Source organism: Zingiber officinale, chromosome 4A, assembly GCF_018446385.1.
Source record: "Zingiber officinale cultivar Zhangliang chromosome 4A, Zo_v1.1, whole genome shotgun sequence".
NCBI classification, from domain to species: Eukaryota; Viridiplantae; Streptophyta; class Magnoliopsida; order Zingiberales; family Zingiberaceae; genus Zingiber; species Zingiber officinale.
Window position 1 is genome coordinate 13,417,357 of NC_055992.1, and position 16,253 is coordinate 13,433,609.

General features: G+C 37.6%; 1 protein-coding gene, 1 long non-coding RNA gene and 1 pseudogene across 2 annotated transcripts; 1 reads left to right on the top strand and 2 right to left on the bottom strand.

Annotated features, from left to right (window-relative positions):
- Window positions 1–1,050: 1,050 nt before the first annotated feature.
- Window positions 1,051–4,880, bottom strand: LOC121973149. Its single transcript, XR_006109397.1, has 5 exons — window positions 4,551–4,880; window positions 3,421–3,585; window positions 1,519–3,330; window positions 1,316–1,452; window positions 1,051–1,227 (listed from the first exon to the last, which is right to left on the bottom strand). It is a non-coding gene; the product is annotated as an uncharacterized LOC121973149 (long non-coding RNA).
- Window positions 4,881–13,296: 8,416 nt separating this feature from the next.
- Window positions 13,297–14,788, top strand: LOC121969573 (DNA-binding protein MNB1B-like). The gene is made up of 8 exons (XM_042519739.1): window positions 13,297–13,458; window positions 13,552–13,609; window positions 13,717–13,827; window positions 13,925–13,982; window positions 14,087–14,131; window positions 14,202–14,282; window positions 14,378–14,491; window positions 14,564–14,788. Exons 2-8 carry the CDS (start codon window positions 13,560–13,562, stop codon window positions 14,582–14,584), a joined length of 480 nt encoding a protein of 159 aa, XP_042375673.1. The 5' UTR covers window positions 13,297–13,458; window positions 13,552–13,559; the 3' UTR covers window positions 14,585–14,788.
- A 476-nt stretch (window positions 14,789–15,264) lies between these two features.
- On the bottom strand, window positions 15,265–15,793 carry LOC121972250 (annotated as a pseudogene).
- Between the last annotated feature and the right edge of the window lie 460 nt (window positions 15,794–16,253).

Here is a 16,253-nt window from a genome sequence, read left to right on the forward strand (position 1 = left end):
TCAATCCACTCGGCTTGTGCCTTCTGTTTTTGTTCCACAAGCTTAGCTGCCCTTGACTCGATCAAAGCATCGAGCTCCTCCGTGGAGAGCGTCACTGTATGCGGTCGTCCAGCTTCGTCCATTGCTTCCGATCGGATGCAGGAGCGTTCCCATAGACGGCGCCAAATTGATCCTGTCCGAACGCTGAATCAACGGACGCTGGGTACGTGGCGCTCTCCGAACTGCTGGCGTGGCTCTACGACCGGTCGTACGGACCTCCGGCGAACCTGCAAGAAGTCGGGCCGGGAAGGGGTTCCCGGCGACAACCCTCCGACGCTCAAGTCAGGCAAGTGGACAACAAAGAAGTGACTCTCAATATCAGAGAATGTGTACTTCCGGCGAAGAGTGAGGGCCTTTATATAGGGCTGTGGAGAAGCGAGTGCACACATACCGAGGTGTACACGTGTCCTTTCCCATACCGTAGTATGGGCTTGTCAGAGGAGCTTACCTGACACAATACTACTACAGTCTGAGCATGTCTCTGATGGGACAGCGGATCCTTCTGTCGTAAGATTTTGAGTATGGCCTGGACGTAGAACATGCCCGCTGTCAGAAGATGTTTCCTTGTCCTTTTGTCTCTTCTTACTCCATGCCGAGTGTCCGGCCGGTCGGCAGTCATGGGCAGCGTCCGACCGGTCATATGTGCTGGTCCACTTTAGGAGATTCCCGGTAGTGTGCTCTGTGGAGACTGTTCGCAGTATTTCTACTTTATGCATTCGACCGAGAGGGTCACCCGCTCGGCCCTACGACCCTGTTCAACATGAGCGTCGAAACCCTGACTCCTCGTCGGGTGCCTTTGCTTCCGTCTAGAACCCGGTCGACCGGTCGGTCCACCCGTGTCCGATCGGCCAATTGACCTTTTGACTTCCACGTGGCGATGACTTCCCCCGGATGGGGTCCCTATTCTTACCGTCGGATCACTGATCAACATGTATAAACAATTATAAACTTTATGCAGCTTTGCATCTTTTGCACAGTAGAAACCAAATTGTGAAGTACATAAATCTGGGCATTCTATTTAAAATTGGTTTTAGGTTGTATTTCATACTTTATCATGCCACCAGTAAGAGTTCCTCGCTGAGGATCTTGCCAGACCTTAAACAAATCTTGAATTAATTCTTGATGGGCCTGAGCACAGACCAATCCAACATATTTTGTCACCTCGAGCAAGTCTTAAGTCGCAACAACCTGACAAACCAAATATAATCAAGATAGTAAGGATACATCAAGGCAACTATATATAGAGCAAGAAATGAAGATTGACAAAATTACTTACAACTGCGTAAAAGGGCTAAAATCTTCCCTAGGATGAGGATGTGTTACATCAGCACCAAATATTATAGTTGGTCGGTCGCTAACAAGAGGAATGCACCTTGACAATGCATCGACAAGAACTGTGTCCCTTCCTCCAACCTATGAATCAAGCCTTAGTAACATAAAGCAAAACAAGAAAAATAGATCCACCTTCCATGTACTCACCTTTCCATTGATCTAGAGGCCAACATTGGCAAGGTACTGTTTTCTCATCCTAAAAACATGCTTTGTCAAACAACATTGTGAAACTAAACCAAGGCCAGTCTCACATATCTGCTTTTGATCACCTGTAATAACTATGGCATATAATAATAAAGCGAACAAGGAAAGGGAAAAAATAAAAGCTAAAAGTTTCAGCCAATTGATATTTGTCAACAAATAAAAATATCAAGTTATGTCAAACAAGATCAAGTGCAAGAAAGACATCATACCATAAAGAGAAGCATCATTATCAGGAAATATTACAGTGAGCAAATCAAGCTCCTTTCCCTGAGGTTGGATCATGTCTACTAACAAGATTATCTATTTCACCACAAAAAAAAAATCAAGGACAACACCCAAAATCTACTTTTTTGCACTTCTCATGTTGCAAAATCAGATGATATTAGCACTTCCATAACAAGATTATATATTTCTCCATTGCATTGTTAATATTCACTTCTATAAGCTTTCACAAATAGATAAGAGCAAAAAACAATGGTTTTGGTATAAAAAATTGTCAACGAATAATGCACATTTAAATATTTTTTAATTCATCACAAGTAGACATATGTGTGTATATATAATATAGAAACCTTTACGACTTCCCACGTAGGCTTCTTTTTCCCTTTTCTTGTTCGAATTGAACAATTTCAAGCTCCTTCATACAACAAGATTTAACATATGAGTAATAAATTAAATGCTTGATTAAAAAAAATATGTACTCGCATATTCACTATATATTTCCAGTCCTCATGACGATTGTGATGATTAAGTGAATCGAACAAATAAACCACCTCCACATAAGGGTCGATGACAGTCAAAATTCAATGACAACTATGCACAAAACAAATAGTCAATGCATAAATTTTGTAAAATTGTCGAAAACAATCTATTAAAAATGAGTCATGCAAACTACAACAATAGACATGCATACCTTTATTACTTCTCATGTAGCATGTTTTTTCCTTTTCTTTTCCTTGTTTGGATTAAACAATCTTATGCTCCTTTGTACATCAATAAGAGTAGACATATGAGAGTTTTATTGACTAAAATAAATACTTAATAAAATTAAAATATGTACTCACATATTCACTACATATTTCTAATACTGGAGGAAGTGAAGTCAATACATCTCGAGTCAAAGGTAAGCCATGTGCTCCAATCCAAAAATAATATTTGTAGATAATTTATCCATATATAACTTTAATTATGTAAACTAACATTTATGATCAAAATACAACAGAAGATAAACCAAGCATAGCATCCAAAATATCTCTATGGAAGAGCTTAAAAAAACAGTGTTTCACAAAGGATGACTCCAAAACTAATTCTAGAAATCTAGATAAAAAATAATTTACAAAGTTGGGAGAACAAACTAATGTTTTTGAACAAGCTAATTTGATTTACAACATTTGCACATATCAGCTATGAATTAGATAAACATTGTGCATCTTTTAGTGTAAGTTATATGTCACACCTGCATGTCATCTTCATTCATGTATGTGGAGTAACCATTCCACTCTTTGAAAGCATGATTATATCATGAAGAATGCAATACAAATAACAATCATATAGATAAGAACACAAAGATAGCAGATAAGCGCAATAACCAAGTAATATTAAGCATAATTCACCACCTCCATAAAAATAGGCTGGGGGTGCATAACAAGTGGCCACATAATAGTTGCCACCATTCACGGAATAGGTGAACACTTTGAAGGAAACCAATACCTTTGGCGCATCAGCATTACCCGATTCAATATGGACGGGAGAAACCTAAATTTCAAAGCAATTATTTATTAACACCAGCTATAACATCTAAACATAGCTTCTGCAAGAAAAACTTAAAATGAATAGAACCGTCACATGCTTGTTGGCTTCAACGCTATATTTGGACTTCAGTGGAGGATCCAAAGAGGTTCTGCAGTAAATTTAAAGCTTCTGCAAGGTAATGGTAAGGACAAAACCAACAAATCTGGAGATCTAGAGCAGGGAATTCCTCACTTTGAGTTTCCTTCTTTTCTCATATCCCTGATGCATCAAGGAAAACATATTTAAATTCAAAAATAACACAATCCAAACTTTGTTTGATCTCTTAATATTATCCAGTAGAACCACAAACAAACAAATATTAACACCATATGAAAACGAATAAATGACATCAAAAGAAATGGTCAAAAAAATGGAAGCAGAAACAAACAACTTCAACTAACCTTCTAATGAATATAAGCTATGTGAGTTGCACTATATTTCTAAAAAAAAATGAGAATACGAAAAATGACCTATTAACCATGGTATGGTAAATGCCATATAATAAATAATTATTCAAAAAGAACCTGTAAATTACTCTTCACATGGTGTATTACCAAACCTTCCACTTTCATGAGTTTCAGTACCCCTTTAGGAGTAGCTTCTTAAGGTGCAGTAAAATATGATGAGCTTTCATAATAAATTGATGTAACACCAAATTAAATCCTCACTTCATGATAAATTTCATTTTCAGTAGAAAAATATTCAGTCGTAATTTGCAATAATAGCTGTCAACCAGCAACATCTACAGGTCCTCGCTATAAAAATTTTTAAAAGCAGATTTCTAGAAAATTTAACCAGGTTCTCTTCACTTTAATTTCAAAGAAATTAACAAACAAAAAAAAGGCAAAAATCACGTAGAAAGAAAAAGACTCCTACACAACTACCAAGCGAGTACATTTACAGAATTGGAGTCGAATCAAAGTGAAGAGAAGGAGAAGGAGAAGAAATGGAGAATGATGGAGATCTCACAAGCTTGGCAAGGAGAGGGGTTTGGAATTGGAACTGTCGAATCAAATTAAATGAATGCATTTTAGAAACGTGTGTAACTGCCAACTCTCTGTATTTTTCTTTCCTTATGTCTAGATCATATTTCTACAAAATATGAATGTGAAAATGATCCGAAAATAAAATTACCCTAGTTAAATGGTCCTCGTATGAAAAAAAAACACAAGAGAAGAACAAACCCGCCCACTGATTAAAAAGGTGTACAAGATCGGGGTGATTGTATCACGGATGATGGATCAGGAGAAGGCCATGAGGAGCTGGCCCTTGATGATGCCGACAACGTTCATGGTGAGCGCAATGGTCTTCACGACTAACAAGAAGACGGTGAGGTTGAAGGTGAAAGTGCAGGATGAGTTGGTGTCAGAGATGAGAAAATTCTGGTGGAAGTCAGCCTGACCACGGAGGAGGGGCAACTCGATCAAAGACCAAGAAAGGAGGAGGAAGACAAAACAACAAGGGTTCGCAGCGTGAAGAGATTGTATAAGGAGAGGGAAAGAAAAATGGGTTAGGGTTTGGGAAGGCTAAGGGGGGAAATACGGTGCCAAAAATTTTGACAGAGAGGGAAGGCAAAATGCACGGCTGTAATAAAAACGGCAAAGGGGAAAAATAGCGAAACAATAAAGTCAAAGACAACGGTTTATTAAAACCGTTATCTTTGACTATATAAAACAATATAAAAAACACAACGGTTTACAAAATTGTTGTCGTAACCTCTAAAAAATATTTAAAGACAACGATTTTAGATAACTATTGTAAAATGCGTTGTTGATTTAAAATAAAATTGTTCAACGACAATAGTTTTCATAAAACTGTTGTCTTTTGTATTTTATGGGAGCTCAAAGACAACGGTTTTATCAAAAACCGTTGTCTTTTATCAAATTCACAACAGTTTCTTCCAAAATTGTTGTATTTGTGATGTTGTCTTTTAACATTTTTGTTGTAGTGCTCAGGAGAGTCGTCAAGCTGGGGTGCTTTACCTTTGCACTCATCCCAAGCAGGCGCGTCTTCTAAAGAGGATCCCTATGTCCTCTCCACTCGGCCTTATTCTTCTAAAGGGGTGCGGAATAATGCCCAATGATAAGGGATCAACGCATTCGATGCCTCTCCAAATGCGTCGGTCGGCCTATTGTTTGGCTTGCAAGTGACGGGGTTTTCCGCTTGAGCTCTGGGCTTAACTTGTTGGCTAGTTATCGACTTCGCTCAGTAGTTAGCTGTTGTCTACTGCTGCTATACCGTCTTCACAGCTTGGGCTTGTATCAACATCTCCAAGTCTTCTTATGTTAGCATTACTGTAGTAAGTCGTCCAGTGTCCTTCATCTTCATATTTCGGTTACAGATAACTTCCCACAGATAGTGTCAAATATTATCCTATCTAAAAATAGAGAAGATGACAAACGTGGTAAAGACAGAGTAAAGACTCCACGTGGTCCTGCAACACAAAGGCGTTAGTGCCAGGCCAAGAAGGAATTCTCGGCATTGACCCTCCAACGCTCAAGTCAGTTCCCGACAAAGTGGAGAATAGTAAGAATGTTGTAGCAAAGAGAATGTAGAATAACAAAATTCTGCATCCCTCCACCTGTAGACAGGAACTCCCCTTTTATAGTGTCACTGTAGTATTTGTGCATGCATCTCAAAGTGTGTGCATATTTTCCAAAATTTCCTACGAAAATACATGTCAAAAAGTGTTCCTAGCACTTTTCCTTAAGTTCGCTCCATCGCAGGCTTTCATCCGACCGGTCATGTCGTCTGATTAGCCGGACTGATGGTCCGAGAATTTTATCATTGTTCAATCGTTCCATCGCAGACATTCCGAGACAAGGCACACCATCCGACCTTTCTAGCTCGCTTGGACAAGGCATGTCGTTCGTCCGACCTTGCTGCTTTGCTCGGCCAACTTCGCCTGATCTATGAACCATATCTTTTTGACTTTGACCTCCACATCAACCATTCTTTCTTGCTTTAACTCACCTTTGGTGGGGCCACTTTTCATCACCGCATCAGACATAAATCGACGTGTATTGTGGTTTGTTCTTCTTTTCATTATAGTCTTTAGGGTTAAGCTTTTGTTATACTTGTTGTTTTGTATTTTCATTGCGCTAACAAGTGTAGGAAGCGATCGAAGTGGGTGATTGGCTATTCACTCCTCTCTAACTGGGCATCAAGGTACCAACAATTGATATCAGAGCAAGGAGCGCTCTTGAAGGAGTAATCGCCTAAAGGAGCAAATGCTAGAGGAAGAAGATAGAGTCGGAAGGACCATTAGGATGTGATATCCGAATCTCATCTCCATACGATTGAGATGATTTTAAGTATTGGAGGAAGCGATTGGAGACATGGTTCTAAATGGATTGAGACCATTGGACCACATTAGAAGTTCCTTTCGAAACTCCAACGGACAAGAAAGGAAAACATCTCCGACCTCGGTATTGGACCGAAGAGCAAAGACAATAATCGAATACGGATAAGGAGGTAACTAGAATTGCATTGAATTTATTACCTTCTAATATTATGGCGCGTGTAGGTGAGTACAAGTGTGTCCATGATTTATGGAGCAAGGTGGTTGCTCTACATGAAAACCCTACACAAGTCCATGGAGGAGAGGAGCCCAAGGAGAAGGGCTTATTGGTCCAAGAATAGGAGAAGGACTATTCAGATGTGGAAACGTGCTCAACATCCAAAGAGGAAGAAGAAGTGGAATCATCCACATCTTCAAGTGAGGAAGAAAAGTCAAAGACAAGAGAGGAAGAAGTCTTGAAAGTTCAACCCTCAATCTCAACTACCGAGAAAAGCGAGAAATCATACATCAAGTACTTTGAATGTGGTGAGATGAGACACTATAAGAGTAGCTGTCCATTGCTCAAGAAGGTAAAGGAGGTAAACCCTAAACCCGGTAAAGTTCTTTTGAAAACTAATGTAGGTTATAGGGATGGTGTCAAGGAGAAGAAATACATTTGATTTTTCATATGTGGTAAGTGGGGGCACTACTACACAAAGTGCTAAGGAAAGCAGAACTCATGGAGATGGAGCAATTGAAGCAATGGAAGAGGATGAAGTCATGTGGATGCTCATGTCAAGGGAGAGCTCCAATGGTAGGTAGAAAGGTATACCATAACTTAAACTTTAATTTAGATATTAATTCAAGCTCTAGGGATATGCATGCTAGAAATAATGTAGATTATTTGCCCATGCATAATTATGGATTTAGGTATAATGATAGGAATATGGCTAACATGATTGATAACCTTAGGAAATCATATGCAAAGGTTAGACCTAACAAAAATCAAACTACTTTGCCTAGGGAGAGGAAAGTAGCTGAAAACCAAGACATTAATTCCAAGAAGGAGAGACATATGCCTAGAAAGGTCGGTAGGTCTAGGAGTGTACATGGTGGACAAGTGGATTCTAGGGTTAGAAACCTAGAATTGGAAAATCAAGCTTTGAGGGAGAAGCTTGATAAGGTAGAAAAAGTCCTAGGTAGATTCATTAATGGATCTAAAGGACATGATAGGATGTTGGGTAGTCAAAGACCCAATGGTGATAGATCTAATTTGGAATATCGATCTTCATCAAACAAGGGTAAGGGGAAGTTACCCATGAAGCACTTTGGTGGGTATGCTATAATAGAGTTCCCTAAGGCTAAAAGAAAGTCACATGCAATGATTGCAAGTGCAAATGGCAAGGAGGAATCATCCAAGGCTAGAAAAGAATCATATGCTAGGGTGACATATGACTATAGCAATGAGAGGCCAAGAAATGACAAGGGAAAGTCATTTAAGGATAAGAAGAAATTAACCAAAGACAAGGTGTCTAAGGTTAAAAAAGTCAAGTTTGTAGACCAAGTGTCACCTGAGGTATACTGATGTGGCCTAACTATAGTGGATGAGTCACTTAGGGAGGTGACTAAGGTTAAAAGCTCTAGGGGGAGCTCAAAAAGTCAAGTTGGGACTTATGGTCAATGAATCTCAAGTGGGAATTGCTTGGGATTCTAAATGGGTTATGAAATGTACCAAAGTGGTTTAGAGACGGACTTGAGTCTCAAACTTAGAGAATTGGCATATATGGGATGTGTTTCATACATAAAAATATGACATTGGGTTAAATTGTATGAAAATTTATTTTGGATATATAGATGTTATATAAATTAATGTTAGGGATGCATTATAGTTTAGTATAGGCAGATACATCAAGAGGAAGTCAAAACTAGGATTTTAGGTTAAGATTTAATTGAATCATTTAAATAGTTTTGGATTTTATGTCAATCTTAGAATATTTTATAAAAATATTTTTAAATATATTTTCCCAAGTCGATAAGGGTAAAATAGACCTCTCCACAAAAGTTAGACATTTTTGGAGGTCTATGGACTTTCTGGTGTATTTATGAATTAAGTTAGAAATATTATTTTTAGCTAAAAATAGGTGTCAGTCGACTGGCTCAGGTACCAGTCGACTGGTAACAGTGTTTATGGAGTATAAAATGGTTCTGTGAGGTTTTTCGACGAGGGCAATCGACTGGATATTGTTTTTCAGCCATAGAAAATGACCAAATAGGGGATATACATGTATATAATTTTATGGGGGATTAATACATGATAAATATGATCATTAGAGATATAAGAGTCCAATAATTAGGATATTGTTGAAGCTTTTTTTGATGTGTAGCAAAGAGGGGAGAAGTTTAGGTTTAAGTAAAAAACCTAAATACCTTTGCGGGAAATTCTAGCTCAAGGGGGAGCCTAGGTTTGGATTCTATTGCTTATGCATGAGTTATTACATATTTTGTTTGCATGTTTATTGTGTTATATGTTTCTCTAACTTAAACTGGTTATCAAATATCAAAAAGAGGAAAATTATTGAAGCAATCAGTGTGATCTTAGATTTTGATATTTGGCAAAGGTTTAAGTTAGGTTTATTGTTGTATTTAATATGTGCTTGTGAATATGCAGGATACATGTACAATAAGAAAAGTTCAAGTGGGATCTTAGCAAAGGCAAAGTTTAAGGGGGAATCTTGGTGGTGTAAGTCCAAGTGTGTAGTCCTGGTAACGTAAGTCCAAGTGTGACTTGGCAAGATTGAAGTCTCGGAGTAAGGAGCTCTTAGCAATGGAATACCCGACAATAAAGGACAAGGCCGAAAGAAGCTCTTGAAGGCAAGGCTTGAAGGATGGGGAAACATCCGAGAGATGCAAGACTGATGGAAGAGGTTAGAAGCAAGGTCGAGGTTGTGCGGGTGAGGACGAGTGTATGAGAGATTATACTTAGGATAAAATCCTAAGTTTAGGGTTTTATCAGTCGACTAGGGTAGGACACAGAATGTTTCTATATTCGACGATTGTGAAAACCAGTCTACTAGTACTGTAGCCAACTGACTGGTACTGTAACCAGCTAACTAGTACTGTAGCCAGCTGACTAGTACTGTAGCCAGCTAACTGACAATGTTGCTAGTTGTCTAGTACTATAGCAAGTTGACTGATACACTGTAGTAGTCGACTGGTAAAGAGCCGTTGGCAAAATTGTGGATTCTGTGGAGTGACGTTGGCAAGCACTAATTGATTGGTATAAGGGCTCGTCGACTGGTAATGGTAAAATTAGCTTGCTGATTCTCCTAAACTCTATATAATGGAGCTTGGAGTGGCTGACCTTGATGACAAAATTAGACTTAGTTAAAGCCTAATTAAAGTCTCCAAATCTTGATAGCAAATCCAAGGTCTTGATCGAGTTTGTGGCGAGGTTTTTCCACCGACAAGGAGGATTGTGCTAGCCGGAGTTTCCGGAAACTAATCCACCGATGGATAGAGATCATCCATCTTACGGACAACCGTGGAATAAATCGACGTGTATTGTGGTTTGTTTTTCTTGTTGTTATAGTCTTTAGGGTTAAGCTTTTGTTATACTTGTTGTTTTGTATTTTCGCTGCACTAATAAGTATAGGAAGCGATCGAGGTGGGTGATCTAGTATTCACCCCCTCTAATCGTGCATTAAAGTTCCAACAATCTTCTCCAAAAACACACATTAATTTTTAACTTTCTATTAATATATTTTTTTCATGTAGTTTTAACACTACTAACCTATGTTGGGTAGTTAAGCTTTTTCTAAGGATGACCTTACAATCTTTCAAATCTTTCTATCATTCTTCCTAACCATAAGAAAATTAATTTACGATTTATTATTTCCATTTTTGAATGTGACTAAGTGTTCCTTCTTTTCATAAAAATGTATTAATATAAGGTCATATGCTATTGTAAAACTTAATATAGTTTCTCTTCTTCATTTCTCGTTCCAAACCCATAACCCCCATGCACCCTCTTATATTCCTCATTTTTACTCCAACATGCTCATTTAGATCGCTTTATATTAAAATCATTTTATTTGATGAAATATTTTGTAATACTTCATCTAAGTCATCCCAAAACCCTAATTTGATAACTTTATCTAATCCTACTTGCAGTGTATATACGCTAATTATATTCATAATTTCTTTTGTCACTAATATTTTAAGGGCCATAATTCGGTCCCGTTTTCTAACTGCTCCGATAACTTTATTCTTTAACAAACTGTCTACAATAATACTCACTTCATTTCTTATTTTATTTTTTCTTGTATACCATAACTTAAAATCTGATTTTTTTTTATAATCTTTACCTTCTCGTTTATCTATTTTATCTTTTATAAATACAAAATACTAATTTTTTCTCTAATTATTATATCTATTATCTTTATTGATTTATCAATAAAAATTCTTATATTCTCTATTATAAATTTTAGACTATTGATTTTTTATTCATATTTATTTTTGGCTATATAACTTTCAACCCCCCTGTGTTTTCCATCTAAAAGCAGTTTGCCCCCTTATATTTAAAAATTGACACTTAGCCCCCCTATGTTTTAAAGAAAAAAGGAAAAAAAATAATAAATGACTAAAATAACCCTTATTTTTATTTAAATGTTAAAATTATGGCTAAATAACTTTAAGCCCCTTTTATTTTCCATCCAAAAGCAGTTTCCCTCCTGTATTGAAAAAATGACACTTAGCCCCCTATGTTTTAAAGAAAAAAAGAAAAAAAATAGTAAATGACCAAAATAACTTATTTATTATTCTAAATGTTAAAATTATTCTAACTGAAACATCCTTATTTAAGATAACCTTAGATTTTTAGACAAAAAGAAAAGTAAAAAAATAAAAAATCTCATATAATCATTGAAAGCTTAATTTTAATCAAAACTGATTTATATATAAGTCAAAAATTTCACTTGTTCCTAAAAAAACTCTCACAAAATTTATACATGCACCAGTAAAAATTTTGTGAGAGTATTTTTATGAATAAGTGAAATTTTTTACCTATATATCAATCAGGTTTGGTTAAGATTAAGCTTTCAATGATTATGTGAGATTTTTTATTTTTACTTTTCTTTTTGTCTAAAAATCTAAGGTTACCTTGAATAAGGACATTTCAGTTAGAATAATTTTAACATGTAGAATAGTAAAGGAGTTATTTTGATCATTTACTATTTTTTTCCTTTTTTTCTTTAAAACATAAGGGCTAAGTGTCATTTTTTAAATACAAGAAAAACTACTTTTGGATGAAAAATAAAAGAGACTTAAAGTTATTTAGCCATAATTTAGGTAAGGGTTATTTTGGTTATTTATTGTTTTTTTGTCATTTTTTTTTAAAACATAGGGAGACTAAGTGTCATTTTTTAAATATAGGAGGATAAACTACTTTTGAAAGGAAAACATAAGAAAGTTTAAAGTTATTTAGCCTTTATTTTTATTCAATGTATGATATAATTTGTTTATCTATTTAATACCGTGCCTAAATTTTGATGAAGGTATAACATTTCTTATCGATACGTTAGTGTCACGGTCACCTGTACAAACAATTCACGAGGACTTGGAAGGCCAAAACCTAACATATAAAACTTTAGATTTTTGTGAATCCAGATTTCACTACGTGGCAGTAGCAGATGATAGACAAAGGTTGATGCTAATGCCAGATCAAAATGGGCATAATACTTAGTCAGGATTTCAACTGTCTTGGACTATTATTATTCTATGTGTATTTTTTTATGATTTAGAAATACGTCTAACAACAAATAAAAGAAAATTCTTTTTAAATTTGGACTCAATATGTAAGTCTAACAATTACTAGATAGTTAAATTTGAATTGAATATATAAGCTTAAAAATTATTGGACTATTAAATTTAACTAAGATGAAAATCTTAAAATTATTAAATTGCTAGATTCAATCTCAACATCTAAATTTAATAATTATTCGGCTGCTCCCCTACATTGGACTAGAGCAAGGTAAAGCTTAGTCTGGCTACGCCATTTAGTGGGCATGTGGGGCATGCTAATGCCAATGACACATAATATGAGACATTTTATATATAATAATAATAATAATAATAATAAATAAATAAATAAATAAATAATAATAAATGTGCTTTAAATTTTCGCAATAACTACTTCCCTTGTCTTCAATTGGACCCATCCTTCCCTTATTGATCCTGCAAGAATCTAAACCACGAATTCCAACCTACAATCCAATTACAACGTGGGTATTTTCCTCCGACGTCTCCGAAGCGCGCATTTGCTAAGCCCATGCGTATTCATCTACCCGAAACACATCACTTCCTCTACGTGTCTCTCTCCTTCCCGTCCGATGCAAATCTAACGGTTGAAACCTTACTCAGCACCTACCACTGCGGCTAAGAACGAACGCCATAATCATATCCACCAAAAATATCTAAACCAAACCCGAATTAAACAAAAGAACATACATAACGTTACCCCAGGCCCCACCGGAAGCAGTTTTCGGATTGGAACGGAGGTGGCAAAAACACACCGCAGAAACCCAATTAGCGACGATCACAAGGATCGGTGACGTGTCATAATACGAAAGCACGGGCCTCCAAATCCCTTCGCTTCGACATCGTCTCCGCGGTTCGATCGCGGGCCGTCGGATTCGAGCCCTCGCTTCTTCACCCCGTACCCACTCCTTGCCCCTTCTTATCCCCTTTTCCTACACTACAACATCCTCTTGCCTCCCTCTTGTCGATTGACGCCGTCTCGAATCCCTAATCTCAAGGTGAAGTTTCCTCCTTTTACGTTTTTTTTTTTTGGTTTTTATTGGCGATTTCCGTCGGTTTTCGCCAGATCTGATCGATTTTTTTTGCTGCAGATCTCGCCATGACGAGGGGAAAATCGAAGGCCGACGCCCCCAAGAAGGCCGATACCAAGTGAGTATCGATTTCCCTCTTTTGAGTGTTTTGCGGATGATTGATTGCGGAAGATAGTGTTTTTTTAACAAATTAAAAATAAATAATCTAACGCTGATTTCTGAAAGGCTTGCGGTGAAGAAGGGAGCGGAACGGGCGGCGAAGAAGCCTCGGAAGACGAAGGCCGACAAGGATCCCAACAAGCCCAAGAGGCCTCCCAGTGCCTTTTTCGTCTTTATGTGAGATCAATTGCTCTCGGTCGTTGATTGATTTCGAAGTTTTGTTTCCATTTTTTTTGATCGATTTGTTGGTTTATTCTACTTATTGGACGCGCAGGGAGGAATTCAGGAAGATTTACAAGGAAAAACACCCGAATAACAAGTCGGTTGCGGCAGTAAGATTCCTCTTTCTTTCTGCAGTGTTTCTCGTTCAAAAGTTTCGTTTTTTTCTTCCCTTTTAGTGATGTTATATTTCCTTTAATTACTTCGATTCAAATAGGTTGGTAAAGCAGGAGGAGACAAATGGAAATCCTTGTCAGAGGATGTGAGTAGCCTTTCTCTCAATCAGATTGACAATTCTTTAGAAACATCAAACTTATCTGCTTTCGTTACAGGAGAAAGCTCCCTACGTCGCCAAGGCAGCCAGGCTGAAATCAGATTACACAAAGACTATGGCCGCCTACAATAAGGCTCAAGTAAGTAGCGATCTTGAGTTTGAAGTCTTTTGTTTTGTTACTCCAATAATTCCTGCGCTGGATCATCTAAATCTTCGTCTTTGCCGGGAAAACAGTCTGGCGGAGGAAGTCGTCCTGCCCCTGCCGCTGCTGCTTCAGCAGATGACGACGAAGAATCCGACAAATCCAAGTCTGAGGTGAACGATGACGAAGATGATGAAGAGGAAGAGGTTTGTAGAACTGTAATGACTTTAAAAAAAAACTAAGCTGACAAATTCCATTTAATATTCTGATTGTAACAGGATGAAGAGGATGATGACTGAGGAAATCGTTAGGAAAGATGATCTATGCTGTGTTCTCCTTGTTCATTTTCTTTGTTCTTGTTTCTATTTGATGTTGGAAGATTCCTATAAGCTATCATCATCGCCTGTAATGGTAATAGCCATAGTTTGGATGTTCGCTGCTCATTTAGTGTACTTATCTTGGCCCAGATTAATCTAATTTAGTACCAATTGAGTCTGTGTTCATCCTTAGTTGTTGCTTTGTTTTGGTTAATCATGCGATTTGTTTTGTTCGACATTTTTGTTTAGTATGGTTGAAAAATTATTGCTTTTTTTCTTTCCTCATAAACGAGCCATTGACATAGCTACTCTGCAATAGGACTTTGGATTGTTACTCTGCAATAGGATTTTGTAACAATCCTGCCCCCCAAATCTTTCATAGTTATGTACATAGAAAGAAACATAGCACCTTGAATGCTTTCTAGGTTGGGTTTAACTGTGAGTTTGGTCAAAAAGTTTATTCATTCTACAATAGATAACCCAATCACAAGTCTACCATGCTTCTGTTAAAGTGGAAGCTAACTAATTGATGAGTAATAAAGATAAAATTAAAATATTATTTGTCTACAACAAATGAATACTTCGACTACATGCAAAGCAACAAATGCCGTTGTGCACCTTGGCGCCGGTAAATGAGTAATTTGTTTAGTGGGTTTTGCGTCTCACGGCAAGAACGCACTGGAAGCGCTGCCGTCGTGTTCCTTGGCGCCGGAGCTCGAGCCGCACTGCTGGGCACTGCTGCGGGGCGGGGTCTGCCAAGTTCAGGCGGCAGGAGGGGCAGGAGTGGGAACGCAGCCAGGTGTCGACGCACTCGGAATGGAAGCTGTGGCCGCACTGTGGCAAGACGCGGAGCACCTCGCCGTCGGCGAACTCGGCGAGGCAGATGATGCACTCGAGCAGAACGACGCTGTCCGTGATGGAGGAGGCGGAGGAGTTGAAAGAGAGCATGGGGAGAACGCGTATGGCCTTCTTCTTGAGGCCTTTGTTTGGCGGAGCAGGGATGGGGGCGAGGGCGAATGAGGCGGCGGCGGGATGGAGCCATACGCAATGGGCAACGAGGGCGAGGCTGACGATGCATACTATGGTGCAGAGGGGGACGGCCAGGATGATGGCGACGTCAGAGTCGAAGGGGAGGGAGCGCGGAGTTTCCGCTTCCGAGAGGAGGAACCTCGCCGGAGAAACATACCGTCGTCAATCAAAATGCGAGAAATGTAAGAGAAGAGCTTGGGGGAGAGTAGTGAGTGGGAGCTTTCATTTTATAGTGCAAAATTCTATCAATAATTTTTCAAATACAATTAATAATTAATAAGGATCATAACTCATCAAAATAAAGTTTAAGTGGCCTTACAAAGTGCATTTCTATCTGTTCAAATTCTCAATTCCTTTATCCCTGAATTTTTTCAGGATCTCTATATATTTCGGATGTCTTCCATTTAATAAATTCATTTTAAAAAAATCACTGTCCAAATTAACTCGTGTATAAATTATAAATTTTTTATATTTTTTTATCTTATCAATTATTTAATTAAAATTTATTTTTTTCCAACTTTGATACTAACAGAAAAAAATTCAATTAAATATATTTATAAGATAAAAAAGATATATATATATATATATATATATATATATATATATATATATATATATATAT

What these genes read in the sequence shown, in the direction of transcription:
- LOC121969573 (XM_042519739.1), top strand. Translation starts at nt 13,560, where the DNA reads ATGACGAGGGGAAAATCGAAGGCCGACGCCCCCAAGAAGGCCGATACC. An exon ending in CCGCCTACAATAAGGCTCAA is followed by an intron (nt 14,283 to 14,377) that starts GTAAGTAGCGAT and finishes CCGGGAAAACAG; the next exon opens with TCTGGCGGAGGAAGTCGTCC. An exon ending in AAGATGATGAAGAGGAAGAG is followed by an intron (nt 14,492 to 14,563) that starts GTTTGTAGAACT and finishes TGATTGTAACAG; the next exon opens with GATGAAGAGGATGATGACTG.